This window comes from Nestor notabilis, unplaced genomic scaffold (genome assembly GCF_000696875.1).
Source record: "Nestor notabilis isolate BGI_N333 unplaced genomic scaffold, ASM69687v1 scaffold7870, whole genome shotgun sequence".
NCBI classification, from domain to species: Eukaryota; Metazoa; Chordata; class Aves; order Psittaciformes; family Psittacidae; genus Nestor; species Nestor notabilis.
The window spans coordinates 949-20619 of record NW_009910589.1 but is presented as its reverse complement, the minus strand read 5'-3'; the positions used below and the strand labels follow the sequence as shown (position 1 = coordinate 20619).

Below are 19671 nucleotides of genomic sequence, written 5' to 3'. Positions count from 1 at the left end.
GGGAAAGAGATTCTGCTCTGGCTTGTAGAGCATATTGGGGGGATCTCTGAACTGCTCTTGTTGGCTAAAATTAAAATGCTTAGATGAAGTAGCATGGAAAACTTCTGAAAACCTAAGCTCTACCAAGAATGGGAAAAAGTGTACTTGGAAACAGATTTAAGTGTTCTCTGGCACATCTGCTGTCCATTCTCCTTCCAAGCCTCTTGCCTCTTTGAAATTTAATTAAAATGGCACAGTCTCTTTGCCAAAATACTCCCCTTAAACAAAGACAGCATATCTAAGCAGATCTGTGCTAGCTTTATCAGAGGGCTAAATTAAACAAGTTACAGTACTGCTTAGAAGTCTAAATCAATTTAGTTCTGAGGTGTCAGAGACCTGCACAGTGAGAGCCTCTTTCATTTGGAAGTCTGACTGTGCTTATAGTTTAAAGTTGTACAACACGTCTTGGATTTATGTGGCAGGCTAAGATGAACTAAAACTTAAGCTTTTAATGAAATGCAAAAATGAATAGTCATGCTGTAACCATGGTTACTGGGTTTTACTCTTCATTGTAATTCAGAATTTTGTATTCAGTCAGCATAACACAGTCCTGGAGGCTGCCAAAGATGAAATTGGCAGACTGCTAGGGTAACTTTCCTAGTGTTCAGTACCTTGGGACTGTATGGTCTTAGTTCAGTGCTGTGCTGCATTTCTCATTGCTCATACACTCTCTACTGAGCAATGCCAGAACCAGGGACCAAACTCCAGGGTTGCCCATCTCCACTGCTGTAATCAGTGTGTACTGTTGGATGTCTCTAAACTGAGGCCAAGCCTCAGTAGAGTGATCTTCCTTAACCAGTGTTTTAAGGGGTCTCCTGGGATTTCAGCCTTCAGACTGAAATGCATTTAAATGTCCAAGCACTTCCTTCAGCTGCCAGAACTTGCGTAAAAGGATATCTAGTTGAGAGAGAGAACAGTTTCAAACTGTGCATCTCCGTTTCTTGCTAGCATCTGCTCAGGCTTGGAGACGGGCAGTAACTGTAAGAGAAAGAGCCTTGAACAGCCACCCTCAGCAGTTCTATAGTCTGTTAGAGGTACAGTGGTTGTCTGGTGCAGTCTGAGGTGGTTTAGTGCCATGACAGAAGTGCTGAACTGAGGATTTTAACCTGTGTCGAGACCTGGGCACCTGAGACGTTCACATTAATGCTATGCAGAGGCTGTGATTACTTAATCCCTGTGGAGCCTGGGTACAGGAAGGAGACTTTTGTTGGAGTTCAGACTTAGCCCAGACTGAGGCTTTATGCTGACTTGTTTTGCATCGAAATGCAAATGCAAAAATGCCTAATCTGACAGTTCCTTTCCTCTATACACCGATTCTTGTGAGATTTAAGCCCACACCTTAGGATATAGAAAAAGAGGCATAATATTTGTAAAGAAATGTTGGGTCACATAAATGGGTACTAGCAAAAGGTTCTTAATTAGCAAGAGGTGGATAGAAGGGATAAGAACACACAAAGTCTGTAGAACTGTCATGCTGTGTTTTTTAAATGCAGACTTAAATCAGCAATTATTGAGGTTTTCAGGCAGGAGGATTATTGGTAAGAATACTACATCCTCTGTATCATGCTGCTTTTTGCTGAAGAGTTTACTTAATGGTTTATTAAGGTTTACAAAGCCACAGGTAGATGTCAAACTCTCGTAGTTTGTTATTGTAGCTGAACCCAGGATATAAATCAAGAGTTAATTTTTTTACTTTTTTTCTAAGAAACAGATGTCAGCTAACACTTAATAGCTTTTTTTTTTTTTTTTTTCTTCCTAATGTTGAATATAGTTCTTTATCTTTATGCAAGATTTTTTTGTTTTGGTTTTCTCCCAAGTTGTACTGCTTAGTAAACAAGACTTGTGCTTCTCTGTCTAGGTCTTATAATATTAACAAGATAGCACATCAAGCTGTTGAAGAGATCCTTAATATTGGTGAGTGAACAGTGTGGCATTACTGGCCAAGTGTATATAAAGATAAACACCTATCTAATTGGAACTCTTTCTTTTGGCTCAACAGCAAAAAAGCAAGGAAGTTTGAATATGCCATTGAACATGGAACTAATACAAAAAGGTTAGTGAAAAAGGCAAGATTTCTTTAAGGTGTTTTAACTTTGACTAGTTCATTTTGTTTGTACTTTTAATACAGCTTTCAGTATTTAGCACTCTGGCAATATTAGTCTTTCTTGCAAACATTATGTAGGCACATTTGGTGAAAAGTGTCTGACTCGATGTGAAAGCACTTATTTAGACTTTCATATATATTGATCTTCAGGAGAATTTCTGTTCTAAGATTTAAGACACTTAATATTTAATCACCTCAAGAGAGCTATTGAGTGTCATGCAATAGAACTGAAAAGAATCTTCTGTAAAATTAATTTTTTTTGCAGGTGAAGGCTGTTAAACATCTGGAAAGACTCAATATCCCCTCTTGGAAGGAAAGCTGCTCTTTCCTGGAGGATTGTGTGTCTCTGAGAATATCAGATTTTCTCTGGAAAAACTAATGGATGATTTCTCTATTTACAGTGACAAATGATTACAATGAGTCCTTGGTCTACAGTCCAGAAGAACCAAAGATGTTTTTCAGTATTCGAGAACCTATTGTCAACAGAGTTTTCTCAAGTAGCCGACAGCGTGGCTTCTCTTCAAAGTAAGTGTTGGCTGTAGCAATCAATGAAGAGATTTCATTCTGTGTGTTTGTCAAAGTAGGAGTAATTTGTGAGTTTCCCTTGAAGTGTTTCAACATTCAGTTTGTGTTGTGTTTTGAGGGGCTTGAATATTGTTCTTAAAACAACATGAAGAAAATGCTGGCAAGTTGTGTTTTGCCATTTCAATGTTTGATCCATGCACAGTCTTACAGAATAAAAGAATTCACTGTGCCTGATTTTGGGTGAGTGCCGTTTCCCTCAGTATGACACACAGGCATTGACAAGCTTGAGTGAATTCAGGAAAGGGCCAGTGAGATGATGAGGTGGCCAAAACACATGGTCTATAAAGGAGAGGCTCAAATGATGTTTTTGTTTAGCCTGGGAGAGACCAGACTAAGCCAGGCGGATCCAGTTGCTGTCTTCAGCTGCCATTTGATGGTTACAGAGGAGACTGAGCAAAATAGGCAACAGCCATGATTTCATCGGATGAAATATTCTGATTTAGAAAAAAGGAAAAATATTTCAGCGTGAGAATGGTCAAGCAGCAGAACACGTTGCTCAGAGATTGTGCTATCACCATCCTTTGAGATACTCAAAAGCTGACTCAGCAAGGCCCTGAGCAATCTAGTCTGTCTTTGAAGTAAGGCTCTGCTTTGAGTGGAAAGATGGACTGTATGCCCTTCCAAACTAAATTATTTGGTAATTCAGTCATTTTAACTTATGTCTGCATACCTATGAGGGATATCTGCCCATTTTTCTTTTTTTAAGTAGAATTTGCTGCCTGTCATAGTTGATCTTTAGCTCCTGATACTAGACATCTCCCCATTGTTATTCTGTATCTTTTTTGACATAATAGCTGCCCAGAGTGAAATGGAGGAGTGGAACATGCCTCCATGTTCTTCTGCAGTGTCCAGGCTAGGCTGTGTTTTAGTGATGCACAGGCCAATTAAGCTTTGACGCCGTGGCTGTGCTTCCAAGTTTTACATATTTGTGGAAAGAGGTGTCTTCCTGAAAATTTAAGTCACTGGCTAAGATTAAGTTTTGGAGATTGGAACATTGTCTAGACCAAGGCCCAAGTCAAAAACAGTCAAGTACATCCATGTAAGACTGCACTCTTGCAGCTGCTCTGGCATAATAACTATTGCTTCCCATCTAGCAAATTTGGAGAACTTTTTACTTAATAGCATTCTTGCTTTTTACATATATGAAAGGACAAATTCCAATGGCTAATTTTCCTTTTAAAGGTAAGAGAAGATGAAGATGCTTAGTAGCTTTATTCTGTCTTGTACAACTCTGAAAGTGCTGTCTTATAATGGATGAGCCTACAGTAGTCAGACTCTAATATTGATGGTACAATGCTGTTTATGATGTTCCCTGCCAAGCATTCTGACCTTCAACTTTGTGTTTGAAATTCTTTCCCTTCTCTCTGGGAATGATTCATGTAACAAAAATAGACTATACTAATATCCAAAATTATTTGAATCTTAAGCATTGAAACTGCATGTTCCACTGCAGTTAATTTATGATTCTAATGTTAAAACTTTTCTGTAGAAGATCAAGTAAACAACTATTAAATGGGATCATCAGTAGCTTTCTTTAGAAAATACACCTAAACTGCAGCTTTCAATATCAAGTGTTGCAGGCTGTCCTCAGACTCTTGGAACAATAATCTCCATTTGAACAAGTCCTGCAGTCCTCTGTGGACTCTCTGTTAAGTCTGTACAAAGTATTGACAGGTTGGGGGATTGTAGTGCTAGTACCATGGTAAATACTTCTCTTAAGTATGCTCCCATGTGATTAAGTATTTACTGACCCACGCTGCTGTTCAGGTAAGTGCCTGTGTGAAATACTTACTTATCTTTTTTTCTATTTTGTGAAAACTTTATTTTTTGTGGTTTTGCAGGGTCTGTGTCCGTTCCCGCTGTTGGGATGCATGTATGGTTATAGATGGAGGAACATCTTTTGAGTTCAATGATGGGGCGATAGCTTCAATAATGATTGATACAGAGGATGCACTGTGCACTGTTCTGCTGGAAGAATGAAGGACACTTGTGTCTTCTGCTGAAACAACTCTGCATCCAGAGAGGGAACTCCTGGGGATAGACAGCACATCATAATGCTGCATTATGTTGGAGGTTGGCCTTTCTGGATGCAAGAGTATTTGGAGGAAGTTTTGAGATGCTTTTCATTCCTTTGGGTTGGGGAAACATTAGCCTGATATTTAAGCTCTTTTTGCATCTGATGTAAAAGAAATGTATCTGAAGTCATACCACTAACTTCAGTGAAAATTGACATTTTAACTTGTAACGCAAACGTGAAAGAATATACTTGCAAACACAGGTAGATGGGTTCAAGTATTAAGTCAGTAGCATTAAGTATCCAGATATACATTTTTTTTTAGTAACAGTCTGGGACTGATGAAACTAAACACCTTCATACATACACTTTTTTGTAGAAAAGTTGACTGTCAATCTAGCAATTTGATGCAAGGATATATAGATTTTGGTAAATCCTGATGTTGATGTAATAGAAATGGAAATACAAACTTTTTGTATACTTTTAAAAAATTTTACAACTTTGTAGTTTCTTACAACTTGTGGCAATTTTTTTTCCCCCTCTTCCAGTATTTTTTCTATTTTGTAGATTCACATAAAAAGTAAAAATCTGGTTTAATCACATCCTGAATAAGGTAGCTCTTTTCTTTTTGGCTAGAGAGGGAACTGAAACCTGAGGGTTTTCTTGAGCCCTTTCATGAAAATACACATTTGAAGTAAGAGATAATCCTTCACTGAATGGATTATCTGGGTAGTGGGTGTTCAGTTACAGTGTGTTCAGTAGTGTATGTAGATGGCTGTAATTAAGAAAGATATTTGCCTTATTAAGTTGAATGGTTTGGAATTTTAGGTTCCGAGTTTCTTTATAATTGAAAAAGAATGAGATGTGCTGGGTGCTAGTAGTTGGAACACAAGGTCATACCTGTACGTACCCAGCTTTCCAAGTATGTGTTTTTAAATTCCCCAGAAAGTTTGAATTTCCAATCCTATGCTGTATTTTACTGATACTTGATTGGCAAAAAGTTAATTTCAATTTTACATGCCTCTGATCATGAGATAGGTAAGCAGTTGGCGATAGTAAAAAATCTCAGATAATAGAAGTGACTTTTTAGATAATGTTTCAGAGAAACTGTGAACTATAACTGCCTTTGAAAGTCTGTGCTGATAATTGCATAGATAAGGGGGGCAGAATTTGATGAAATGAAGATTCCTACTCAGGAACTCTTCTGCTACATGACTTGAAACAAATGTGTTTTTTCTACCATTCTAGTTCCAAAAGTGAGTTTTCTAACTACTTTTGAATGAAGAGACATCTGTAGCAGATGTTCTCAGGGCTAATGGAAATGTTCTCCAGTGTGGCCAGTATTTATTGCCGAACAAAATGTAAACTGATGTCTATAGGTGAAGAAATCAGATGAATTTTTTCTTTCTCCTATTTTAAGCATTTGTATTCACTCTAAACCAGAATTTAAAGAAAATTAATTTGGCCAGACCATTCAATTTTAGGAAAATGTGATATTGGTGGAGCTTTTTTGAGTAAGTTATCACTGTTTGTGTACATTTCACCTTTTAAGTGTGCTACAGATTGAGTTATTTACACTATCTGCTTGAGTTATCACAATTGCAGACCAGAAGAGGAAAATCAAAGTAGCCAAATAACTCTTTCATAACTTTCTAAGTTTGGGAACTATCAGAATAAAGCTCTTAATGCCTAAAATTATTTGCAAAACTGGTCTAAATGTAAAGATGTGAGACTAATCTTCTAGAAAGTTGCCTACACAGAGACTTAGGGTGTTTTAGTTATTCCTAATCCATCTGTTACCACTTAAGGATGGTTTATGTGCCTCTGTCTGGTACACTAGTCAATATACTGTTAAGATTCAGCACCCCCCTCCAATGCCATTAACACTAATTTATGACTTTCTAGGACTTTACCAGTGTGTTAGATCAGAGGTTTAGGTATTGAAAGTGTACTGAAATACCTGCATAGACAAACTCATGGCAGAAACCTTGTTTAGAGACATTTGTGTGCTTCAATGTATTAATGGGGACTGATTAGTCTGATCAAGGTGCATACCTCTTAAAGATGCTTGTCATTCCTTATTATGAACGCTGGGACTAATAATGTTTTCAGGCCCTACAGACTCAAAGTATGATCTGTTTAGGGCTTAGTCAGAGTCGGACTCCGAATTTACATAGCAAAATGCAAACCTGACCTACTCATGAGTGGCCTCTACTGGTTTTGGCTGTGTTTAATTGCACTTCTGTTGAAGCATTTACTGGTGAATGGTTGATTTAAGTAACCAGGATGATTGAGAGATCTATAATAGATAAACAGTAAGCAGCTACCTTTTTTATTAAAGAATTGTACAATCCTTCTTAAGGATCCTTTTTTACAAAGGATTTGCAGTACAGACACCTTACCTGGTAGACAGTATTCTGTGACAGGACTGAGTATTGGTTTAACACTGATTTAATCTGCCTGGACTGGCAGTGAATTCTGCACCTTTTCTACCTGTTGAATCAAATACATGGTCTTTTCATTTAGTGCCAGTCCACACTGTGTTCTGCTAAACTAGACCTGTCATTCTTTGCTTTTTTTAAAAAAAGTGGTGTTTATGCATTATGTAATAAAAAATAAAAACTTCATAGATGCATGAAGTTGTCTTGTGCCTTATTTCAACTTTCAGAAGCGTTTCATATGTTAAGCTTCTTCTCATTTACTGTGGAGTTGTAAATAATGGTTTCTAAGCCTTCATGCTTCAGTAAAACACAAACATACCACTGTAGCAGCTTTTGGTATACACTGCTTAGAGCTACGAAATTACTTTTTTCACTTGGGAAAAGGTCAGTGGCGCATCTCACCCAAAGGGCTTCCATTACATGTGAGCTACAGCTGCCATCATAATCCATAGACCTGCAACAGAAATGCTTGTCCTCTTCCAACACTGAACCTCGTACTCAAAATAACCACCCAGTTCAGGTCTGTTCCTTCTAGATAAAGGCCATACTACTATCTCACCTCTGTACAGGGTTTTACAGCATAGCCTATTAATTCAAAACATACTGGTGGTAACACCCTGTCCTCTACACCGTGAGTGTTTAGACATTCCTTGAACAAATTCCCCTTTTTTTTAATCCATGACACAAAGTTGGTGGCAAGTTATGGGTGGAAGAGCATTTTCCCTCAATCATTTTGTACAACATATCTGCTTCAGATCTTTATTAAATGCAAAAGAAGTTGTATGGAGTTACATGATACATAGGAAGAAGAAGAATTTACAGTAGTGCTGAGCTGCACAGATTTACTTTTGAAGTAATTTAAGGCATAAAGTTAAGGCTGCAAACTGTGAAGCAACACAATATTCAATATCCAACTTCCCATCACTTCTCCACTCCAGTTTTCAGAAGGTATATTGCCCATTAACTCCTTTGTAAGGGGCACAAGCCCAGTAGTAGTAGCTCAAGTGGCAACATGGTCTAGTGTAAGGCCTTCCAGACCATGGCAGGAGGGTTGAATCTCTGATCTTAAGGTGCCTTCCAGATCTAACCATTCTGTGATTCAAAGCGTCACTAACACTGTTAAAACTTAACCAAACCAGAGCAGATTAACAAGATAATGCTGTATTTGCTATACTATAGAAAGTCAAGGTAAATATCAAATTCTAGTACTCATACAATCTTTCCACAGTAATGAATCTGTTCTGTACTACCAGGTATTTACTCCTGAGCACTTCTCTTCAGATTGAGATGGGAAACACTATAAACTATGCAACAACCCTACAGTAATGCTGTAGGCTCACCTTAAACATCCATAAATAAACACCATCTCTTTGATTGCTGCATTCAGGGGAACAACAGCAGCATCTTCATGTCCTACACAGGGTGCAGGTTTTACCCCAGGACTTCTCAGCTAACATTTGCTGGAACGTTTCATGATTACACAAAAGGACCTTCATGATAGACATAGACAGAAGTTCGTGTTCATATTCTTAGTTTGGTTTTGGACAGTTACTCATCTTTTCATAGAACTTCAAAAAAACCAAACAGTAGATAGTAGTAATTAGTGTTACAGATACAAGAGAAGCAATACTACAAACAGAAGCTATTATAAAAAAAAAATACATTGATGTTTCTTAAGAGCACCAAAGCATCTACTCCTTTCATCACTCATACTGCAGTCCCAGGTTTTGGTCCAAGATCTATAATCATTTGAGCCCTCCTCCTGCAAGATTTTTGAAAGTTTATAAGTTGCAGTTGAAAGATCTTATCCTTTAAAGGACGTAAGAACATTTTTCACAAGTTTCTATCAAAGATCAAGCTCACAGAAGCCACAATAGGATTTTGTAATACTGAATCAGAAAACAGCACCACACCATGAAAGAATTGATAACCAGCATCTTCATTTATAGATGCTTGTTCTGAATGGTGTTTTCAAACTGTATTTTGCTAACAAGAATTTTAAAACAGGTGTTATCTTTGTGGTCTGCTAAAGAAAAACTTAATTGGCTCCTTTATACCACTTTCTCACGTGTGCATTATTGAACTGTTTTTCTGTGAACATCCTTTCCCTGTTTTCTGTTTTGGTAAATTCATATTCAGTCCTCTGTCCCTCTCACAAACAGTGGACAGCTTCTCATCTTACTACACATCTTGTTCAGTTAAGCATTTAAATACGTTTAACGCCATTACTCATTTTGAGGTCTGCAAACTTAGACAGAGACCATTTCTTAATAAGCCTTATTAAAATATCTAGCACCCACACAAGCTGTTTCAGGAGTTGTACAACTGGTAGAGTTAACCAGAAGCACCTTTAGAACACCTCAGAGCACCAAAAGCTGCATCAGAACCTGCAACAGTTGCTATAGGCTGGCACTGTTTGATTACAATAGTTGTTTCACAGTATTTTTGAAAAAATATCCCCAGTTACAGAAAGAAAAAAAAAAATACGCAATTTCTCCCACATTATCATATTTCTAAAGGCTTTAAGTACAAAAATACTGTGAGAGTATTTATGAAACTACATTAAGGCATAAGACCAAGTTAGAATGTGTTTTACAATAGCAATACTATCATTAAAAGTGCTCCAGCATTCTGGTTCTTAAGGAGCTTCAATACACATTCTGTCTCCATTGCATCCAGTACAGTGTACATTTTCATAAGCCACTAGGATTGCTCAGTGTCAGTTTGCATTTGATGCCCCAAATCGCATGGCTCTTTTTACTACCAACAGTTGGCCTTGCGATGCTTGTAAAGTATGAACAATTGATCTCTATATCAGGAAGAGATTCCTTGAGGATCTGTAGGGAGCCATCAGTCACGATTCCAAATACCTGAAGAGTCTTTAATGTCGGAATTCCACCAAGTTCTCTAGAAAAGAGAAAACAAACAAACAAACAAAAAAAAATTTAAAAAAAAAAAGCAATCCAAACATAAAATTAATCATGAACCTGATTTTTTTTCCCAGTCTGTACCCAAACTAGATAACTGTATTTCTACTAATTTTTTAGAATTATGGTAACTACTTCAGTTAAATTCCCTTTCCTACTTTTTAAAAAGCACATTTAATTGAAACTAGTTCTCTGCACAGATAATTCTGGAAATGGGATACATAAATTGCTGCTTGCTGCTCTCTCTTTCACACAGGCTGAAAACAAACTGTTTCCTCCCTTTTCACTTCCCTGGACTTAAAACAAGTGAAAGGAATTGCCCCAGATGAAGTTTCAGGATGTGGCTCAGAGGACACAAGCCCCTGCATACTACCAGTCTCCAATCTGTTACCATGTTTTGGTGAATAGCCAGCCCTGCTTCTTGATTGCCCAGTCATCATGTGAACTGTGTTATCTACAAGCAAGTATTGGACAAAACTGAAAGGCAGAGACACACAAGCTATAATCATGACAACACACACTGATACAGAAAAGGTTTTTCAATTTCCCATTTCGCTAGTCCTGTTCATCTCACAACTTTTTTCTTGGTGTTGATCATTTCCTTAGGATTGACATCCTTCCTGAAAGGATTAAGATGGATAGCTGCTGTACTAATAAATGGCAAAAAAAAAACCCACAAGCAAATAAATTTAAGCTCTGTTTCAGGTGCAGCCAGTAACTGATAAAGGCACACAAAAAGACAAAGGAATGGAAACAGGTTGTCTAGTCAGCAAGTACAACTTTTCCAAAGAGCTACAGTCTCCTTGCTGCATAACTGAAAGCCTAGTACTGACACCAATACTGGTCATTGGCAGCACTGGTACCTGTAGCTGTACCTCGTGGTAACGTGTACCAGTAGTACAATGCCATTAAGGGAAGACATGATGCATGCACTGAGCAGCAAGTTCCATGAGTACACATCACAAAGAATAATGCAGATGCCTTTGGTTCTAGTCTGGATTCTCAAAGGTATGCGCTCTAGCGGTCAGGTTATTTTATCTTAGTTCCATATTCCCAATTCCTCATACCGGTAAGTTTTTCAAAGCAGTGCTTCCAGTTCTAAGCCTAAAACTAAGCAAGTTTAAATTAACTTACCCTCTGAGTAGTAAATCAAAGCCGCTTAGAGATTACTTACACTAACGCAGCAGCGGATATCTGATAACATCGGCTAAGACACAGATGTTGTAGACAGCTGAGTTTATGGAAATACTGGAAACACTCAGGCTTTAACATCACACTGTCACTGTACATAAGAACACATGAAAGAAGTTTTAAGTATAAAGGAGCAGTAAATCTGCCATTTCCAAAATTCAGGCTGAGAAACTTAATGAATATAAACTTCTTTTTCTACCACTGAAGTATTTTTATTTTCTTGTTCAATATGAATAACTCATTTCTAGTCTGTGTGTTGTGGGGGAGTGATTCTGTCTTCACTGGAGCAGAAGTTTCTCTGCAGGCGGATACTCTGCAGCAGAACTCACGCCATAAGAAGGCATAAAAATCACAAACCAAGATTTCAAGATATTTTAACTGACTAGGGCAAAACCAAAATACACTTTTTTTCCCCTACAGTTCTACGGCCAAGGAACAAATTTACATTAGAGCTGAACTAAACCCTCTCTAGGATGCTATACTCATAAACTGCATGCACCTAAATGCTCCCTTCCACTCTACCTATTGACTACAATGACTTACCAGTTTACAAATCCTGTACGTAACATTTATGCTGAGGTAAGAAAGAAATGTTCAAGTGAGTTGCCTGCTCCAGATTAGGTCATGCCACATAACAAATCTTCTGTAGGTTTAGCATATAAAGTATTTTCTGGTTGTGCAATCCTACACAATCATGCGTTATTGCTATATAATTATTACACTACAATAGAATTGGCAGTTCCCCAAACCATACGAGTTAAAGGCCTTCTTACCTTAGATCTAAATTGACAAGTGAAGGACATCTTTCCACCAGTGTTTGAACATCTGAAAAGAGGACACACAGAGTCAGTCCATCTTTCCGTAACAAGATGAATGTGCTTTATACAGACTACTCGCTTCCATAAATGTTCATTTATATCTTCTCTACTGCAGCCCCATAGTTGAAATACAACTTTTTGTTAAAAACATATACACTTAAGACTTACAGCGTCCACTCTGCCTATCAAAATACCTTACAGGCATCTTTTTTTAACCCTCAGCAAAACTGACCCATTTAGTCAGAAGAAAAGTCCTAAAAGCCACTTGTGCCAGCAACTTAGCAAGAGAGTAATTCACATGATACTGCTCTAGAAATTTACTAAGACATAGTAATGGTGAGATGCCTGAAATTCTTGCATATAGAAAAAAATTCCAAAAATTTTCTAAACATCAAACAACCTTTTAAAGCACCAAGTTCCTAAGGTATCTCCATTTTTACCCATAGAAAGGTGCTTCCTCATGATGGAGAGTTATGTTTTCTTGGTTTAGCATAAAAACAGCTGTGGCTCAGATATCACCAAAAAGGTCGCTCTTGTTATTAGCAAGGTGCTAATCAACATGCATGAGGATTTTGGCATTTCAGAAAAAAAGCAAATTAGAAAAACTAAAGAAAACAATACCTAACTTACAATGATTCGTGAACTGTTCAAATCTGATGTCTTATAAATTGCATTGAAACAGAGTAAAATTGCTCACAGAAAGTGTCTTGCAAACAGAAAAACTCCACGCTTTGTTTCTAATGACGAGATCAACAGAAGGTTCAAATTCCTAATTTGAAGGAGATTACGTAGCATGTTTGTTTATGGGTTTTGGGCCAGAATAAAAAGCAGACCAGTACATTTCACCACAAGGGAATGAATACCCAGGTCTGGGTGACACTTAAATAGAAACAAGAGGGGTCACTGCCTGTGTGTCATCTACCTGCCTGTCAGCCTATGTCCTATTGCCACATTTGCTCATTGAGAAAGTTAATTTCTTTTTATCACCTAATCCATTTCACCTTTTACCTACGCTTTTGTCCATTTTGTTGTGCTCTCTCCCAAGATCTAGATTTCTCTGTATTTTATACAACCCTGCAAATTTACCCAACTTTTCCTCCTAGAACTATTATTGAGTAAATAAGTTAATATTGATTACTGAGATTATTTGCCTTCCAGATTAATTGGTAGGACATCATATCAGTAGCTACTATGACTGCTGTTTTGGAAGAAGTCCTCAGCAGCCACAATAGCAGAATTCCTAAGAAGACCTCAAGTACATTATCTGGAAAGCTAATTTGCAGTGGAACATGGGATCTGGTGTATCCTGATTCCACGACTTACTTCAGAAGTAAGGGCTATACCTTTCAACTGAAGATAAAACAAGTTTTCACCTGACTGTTTTTAAATGCAGAAGACAAATCATCCCACCCCTCATGGCTAAGCCAGAGACATGAGTAAGATTCTCTGACAGGAAGTACATCAAGCTACACAGAGCACAAAGTCAGCGTTAGTGCACGATTTTTCTGTACACAGGATGCCAGCCAGAAGAAAATATAAAGCCTCCTGCTTTATATTATAAAATGGGATACGAGTTTGCCATGCTGCTATTTACCTTGCATTTGTAGATTCTGTCTGTAGCCACTTAAATTTAATTGGGTTACTTTTGAAGTAACATGATTGACTGCTGCTTTGACATGGGTGGCTGTGAAGTTACACCAGGACAAGTTCAGCTCATCCAACCTACACACAAATGAACAAAGAGCCATTTGGAAGAAAGACTGAAACAATGTCTGAGTTCTGATATTATCTATTACAGTTGATACTTTTAAGGCAAAAACTTGTAACACACCTACTACCAACTGCACTGTACTTGCGACAACAGATTTCACTATGACAATAACTAAGCACTGCAGCAGGTTACCCAGCAAGGCTGTGGAATCTGTCTTTGGAGGTTTTCAAGATATAGCCAGAGAAAGTCCTGGCCAGTGCTGGATTTAGACCCTGCTGTGGGCAAGGGGTTAAAATAACTTCCCAAGGCCACTTCCAGCTGGAACGACTCAGTATCATCTTAGGAAGAAATGGTTCTTTCCAGGGACTGCCATGGGGAGACACTGTCTGTTCATCTTGTTTCTCCATTTGTCACCTGAATCTGTTACTACTGAATAGATACTCACATTGAGAGGTAAAAGGGCTATCCATTATTAGCATTGGTCAGATGACAAATTAATCCTTATTAGCATAAAATACTTCACATTTTTGTATAAGCATTAGCCATACTGTGACCTTAACTCTCTTTACATGCTTGATTACCTATAGCCTTTGGGGCTGGGACAAAGAGTTTTTTTTGTGTGGAAGTGTTGTAGATTTAACCAAAAGACACCGTGGGCAGCACAAGCAGAGCATTTAGCTGCAGCCTCCATGTAAAGCAAAAAAAACCCAGTTAAATTGCCACTAGCATTCCCCAGATCAGGTTTGCCACCTGCTATTCACTGCACGCTGTACAGACTGCCATTCTCTAAAGAGCTCATGATCCAAGCAATAGAAAGCATTATCTACCCAGGAGAGGCAGGGAACGATTAAGGCTTTGTCTGCCCACTCACTTGGACTCTGATTAAAAATGTGCTTTTGCAGAAGCAAAAATTAAGTAGATTGCCCAGCATCTCACAGGAAGTCAGCAGAAAGATCAGGGTATAAATCCCAGACTGGCTGGGGCTTAGCTCGGTGATTTCCTGCCAGCAGATGGTTTAATCACTGGCACCGTCAATCTGAACACAGTGCTCCATAAAGAGAAAGGTTACTGAAGGATCAAGAAAGGAAAAGCATGATGTTTTCTGCCATTCACACTGTACCCTGACTGCAAAGGGAGCGCTGGGACTCCACTTTTCAGTTTCAAAACACACTTTCACTTTGTGAGTATCTTGTACTGCTTTTGTCAGGAAAATCCAATTTACATGATATCAAAGGAACATAAATGGGGTTGACCCACCAACCAGACTTCCTTTAAGGACGATAAAAGAAATTAATGAAAAACTGCTGAAGTACATCTTTGCTATTGAAGAATAAATTGCTTGATGGAAAGAAGCTATCTGATTATTCAGCTAATAATCAACTGCCAGGCATTTAGGAACAGAAACCAGCTCATAAGAAAAAGAAAAAAGGAAACGATCTTAGAGATAAGTACAAGTGGGATGCATATGGAAAGAATTAAAAAGAATCATTTTTCCCAGGAAGAGCAGTAAACAGGAATAGCAAAAACTATTTTTGTCTTACACAGAACAGCTGCTCAACATCAGCTCCAAGGGTTCTGCAGCAAACCCTGAGCACCCAGAGAGATTCAGTCGCATCAAATTGGGATTCTGAGCAATATTCCTGTAGACAAGAAAAAAGGTGACAGAATTTTAATACTGGAACACTGCTCGCATGGTTTGGAAGTGTGATTATTTTTAAGAGCTAAAATCCTAGGTACAGAATTATTCGTGAAACATGCAGCACTGCATCTTTAGTAAACTGACCAACCGGAGAGTCACTAAAGATCTCAACTCTGCTTGCATCAATGGCACAACTTTGAGAGGGATACTTGCCTATTTACCTGACATTCCTGACAGGTCTGCATATTTATAAACTGCTAAGTTTAAAAGGAAACAGTTTCTTTTCACCTTGTGCTGTTGTACGCCATTAAATACACACCATGGCTTATTACAGATGACTATACCTCTACAAAAGACAAAGCAATCATCCCATTTCTGAAGTCACCCCTCTGCAAGATGAAGGTTATTCCAGAACAAAACACATGTCCAAACAGCATCTTCCTGAATGCACTTGTCTTCAAGGTTACAACAGACAAGCAATTGGCAAAACCTGGAAAAACCCTTACAACCAGTACCTAGGTTTCATAGAATCATAGAATGGTTTGGGTTGGAAAGGAACTTAAGATCACCTAGCTCCAACCCCCTGCCATGGTCAGGGACACCTCACATTAGACCATATCATCCAAGTTTCTGTCCAGCCTTGCCTGTCCTTGAACACTGCCAGGGATAATGCAAAAAAATTCCATCACTGGCGCCTAATTAGTACTCATTTTCAGGCACTTTTTATCTGCTATCAAAAGCCAAACTATATTGGTTTATTTGTGCTTTGGGAATTTGTTTGTTTGCTTTGTGTATGTTTGGGATTTTTGTACGTTTGGTTGGTTTGTTTTGTGGGTTTGTTTTTTGTTTCCTTCTCTGGAGTGAGAAAGGCATCAGAAAGCTCAAGAGTAGAAAGCAGGACACCCAGAGTCTCTGCCATCTGAGCTATGGTCCCTGGCACCTCCAGAATCACCTGATGTGATTGAACAGGAGGCTTATTGCACACCCATTAGTGTCTTTCCAGTTTAACCAAGCAACAGTTCATCTGCTTGACAGAATCTGTAATTTTTCAGACACCCAGAGTGAAGTGCAATAAAAAAAATAATGAGAACCAGTGCAGAAGTACAAAGAGCATGTGGCGGGAGAGCTGCTGAGACCCCTTAAAATAGAAAAGAACCTGCATGCCAAACACAAAGTTCTCTTGAGAGCACAGAAATGGGGAAATGCTAGTAGCTCTGCTGCACAGCTTGGCTGTGGGACCAGCCAATGGACACATAAACCCCAGAGAGATGAGCAGGCTTCTGCGTTGGGGAATGAAAAAAAAAACCCAACACCAAAAAGCACTCTTCCTGAGGGGTGTGTCCTCCTCACCTCAACTCTTGGACGATAGAGAGGAAAGAGGCAGCTCATCTAGCCTGTAAGCTAGCCCTGTCAGGTGCCTAAATCTGGCCATTTAAAAAGGCTCTCACAACTCCCAACTAGCTAGCCTGCACAAAATGATAGCACTGAACAGGTGGTATTTACTGAATATTCCCAAACTTATCACTCACCTGATGATGTCATCAGAAAGCACCAGTCCCTCCAAGCTCAGATTCTGCAGCTTTTCACACAGAGCAAGAATACTCTGGAGATTTGCAACAGACACTGTGCAGTTCGACAAATCCATACATTGGAGTTTGAGAGGTCTAAAAAAACAAATAAATAAATAGAAAGTCAGGTTACAAAAATTGCATTAAAACCTGCTCCACAAACCCCCACACTGTAAATACATCCCCTACAATAAAGCTGTGTAAAGCTTGCAGAAAATAATTATACTTTTGTGTTCAGTTGCACACTGGACATACTACTAAGCTCACTGAGCCTACTGCTAAGCTACCACCCAAAACTGGAGAATTCTTACCTTCAAGGCATTTACAGGGTTCATTGTAACACCTGAAAGCCTATCCTGCTGGAGTTAAATATTTTTCTGAGTGTTCCATATAAAAATGCTGGAGATGCTAACAATTCCTGGTTCTACAAGATACAAACTGCAAGTGGATGATGGTGCTTAATACTTCCAAAAAAATGACATTAACTCGGTTTTAAACAAGTGACAGGTGAATGCAGATCCTCTCACTTCAACATGTCTAACTACTCATCAGCTCTTCCACACTCCAGAGACAACACAAATGCTACTGCTGGTAGAGACCTTAAAACCAAAAATACAGAGAAACTGTGAATATCTGAGACAACATTTAAGGATTCAGAACATGAAGGAAAAGCCTTACTTGCTTGTTTTGAACAATGGGTTCCCAATACAAGATCGTGGACAGCGGAATACAATAACACCTGCAGGAAGCAACTGTCCAACCACTCCTGGCAGCAAAATTTTACCAGCCAGATCAAGAGTCTGCCAGAGAGATTCATCAAACCTAAGGCACAGAATTTTACTTGTTAGTGAGGTAGAAAGGGTCAGAACTACGAGTACAATTACTGAAAGTTTTCAGTGTCACAAAAGACTGAGAAGAGAGAAAGCTATTTAATAGAACTTACTAACGTTGAAAAATGCAAGCCATCTTTTGATTATACATACATATAACCCACATATAGCATAAACTGAATTATATATGAATAAACAAGATAAGAACCAGATCATTTAACAGTCTTTGGAAGCAAAGGTTTTCTTAGTAGTATGAGATGAGAAGTAATACTTACGAAAGACAATGCCATCTCTTGCAAACAACGGAAACTCCTAGCAAGTCACTTAGGGGCAAATACGCAAAGATGGCCAAAAGCAATTCATCTGGAAGTTGGAAAGAGCAAACGTGTTTTAGTTAAAGCTGTCTCATTTTTGCCTGCTGATCAGACACTTTAGCTTGACTGTTAAAAAGCATCCCTGCATCTCTAAGCCATACAGACATCAGCCTGCTACTCATCCCCCTTTCAGCTCTTTGCTGTAGAAAGATATTATTACCATCTTTGCCTAGGCACGAGTGGCAAATGCAAAGCCTTCCACAACATCAACCTAGTATACATACTAAAGGTATGGAAAAACAAGTTCCATGGAAAGAATTATAACAATCTTTATTCACATACTCATTTTGGAAACAAGAGTATCTCAGTTGCTTCCTATGTATTCTAAGGCTTGTATGCTCCTTCTTCCCCCCATCCCCTTCTGAAATGCCCATCCTTCCTACACATGCCAGGCTCCCAGAAGGGAGCCCAAAGTAAGCTATGCTTTTGCATGGTACCTAGGGAAAAGCAGGTACTGCAAACTGCTCCTTAAACCATGCACACTGACTACCACCCCCTGAATTATCTGAAAGGATGTGGTGCAATCTCAACTTCTCATGAGTAGATACAGGGCTCCAGAAGGCGTTGCCATTCACAGGCTGGTTGGTGGGGTTCAGGAACAGCTGCTTAAGACCCAGCATCTGTCTTGTTTAAAAGCAGGGTCATCTGACGGCATTCTGTCTGGTTTAAGCCCAGCCAGTAACTCAGAACCACGCAGCCGCTTGCTCACACATCCCCCTTTTTGTCCCCCTCCGGGGGAGCTGGGGGGGAGAACTGAAAGAATGTAAACCCCACGGGTTGAGGTAAGAACGGTCCAGTAACTAAAATGTAATATAAAACTACTACTGCTGATAGTAATAATGTTAAGGGAAATAACAAGGGGAGAGAATATAAAACTAAAAAGGAGAAAAAAACCCAACAATAAACACAAGTGATGCACAACACAATTGCTCAGCACCTGCTGACCCATGCCCAGCTTGATCCAAGCAGCAATCTGGGCCTTCCAGGTGACTCGCCCCAGTTTATATACTGGCCAGAACATGCTATGGTACAGAATACCCCTTTGGCTGGTTTGGGTCTGGTGTCCTTTGTCTGTTTCTTGTGCCCCTCCTCACTGGCAAAGCATGAGAGACTGAAAAGTCCTTGATCAGGGTAAGCGCTACTGAGCAACGACTAAACCATCAGTGTGTTATCAGCATTGTTCTCAGACTAAAGCCTAAGCACAGTACTGCACCACGTACTAGGAAGCAGAAAAATAATGTTTACAGCTAAACCAAGGACACGGCTCATGCGATGGTTTAGCCAGGTCTGGAGAGAGCTGTTTTTTTTTTCTTTTGCATTCTGCAGTTGCTGCAGACTGAAAACATCTTTCGATACCAAGGAAAGGAGCCCAGTATCCTAGAACTCCTTACAGTGCCCGAGGTCTTCAGGTTACAGCCCTGCTCTTTCCC

At 39.0% G+C, this 19671-nt stretch overlaps 2 protein-coding genes across 3 annotated transcripts in view; one reads left to right on the top strand and one right to left on the bottom strand.

Moving 5' to 3' along the window:
- Positions 1 to 4830, top strand: part of NADK2 (NAD kinase 2, mitochondrial) — a 14518-nt gene extending 9688 nt beyond the window's left edge. For both annotated transcript variants that reach the window (XM_010010799.1, XM_010010791.1), the window contains exons 8-11: positions 1898 to 1953; positions 2039 to 2092; positions 2545 to 2668; positions 4570 to 4830. In XM_010010799.1, coding sequence (XP_010009101.1) covers positions 1898 to 1953; positions 2039 to 2092; positions 2545 to 2668; positions 4570 to 4708 — 373 coding nt within the window. In that variant the 3' untranslated portion in view covers positions 4709 to 4830. The remainder of the gene's footprint in view (positions 1 to 1897; positions 1954 to 2038; positions 2093 to 2544; positions 2669 to 4569) is intronic.
- A 5046-nt stretch (positions 4831 to 9876) lies between these two features.
- The window catches only part of SKP2 (S-phase kinase-associated protein 2, E3 ubiquitin protein ligase), a 10734-nt gene continuing 939 nt past the window's right edge, over positions 9877 to 19671 (bottom strand). The window contains exons 2-10 of the mRNA XM_010010780.1: positions 18364 to 18376; positions 18143 to 18252; positions 17716 to 17859; positions 16999 to 17133; positions 15372 to 15470; positions 13714 to 13841; positions 12075 to 12126; positions 11285 to 11392; positions 9877 to 10090 (exon numbers count right to left, since the gene is read on the bottom strand). Coding sequence (XP_010009082.1) covers positions 9877 to 10090; positions 11285 to 11392; positions 12075 to 12126; positions 13714 to 13841; positions 15372 to 15470; positions 16999 to 17133; positions 17716 to 17859; positions 18143 to 18252; positions 18364 to 18376 — 1003 coding nt within the window. The remainder of the gene's footprint in view (positions 10091 to 11284; positions 11393 to 12074; positions 12127 to 13713; positions 13842 to 15371; positions 15471 to 16998; positions 17134 to 17715; positions 17860 to 18142; positions 18253 to 18363; positions 18377 to 19671) is intronic.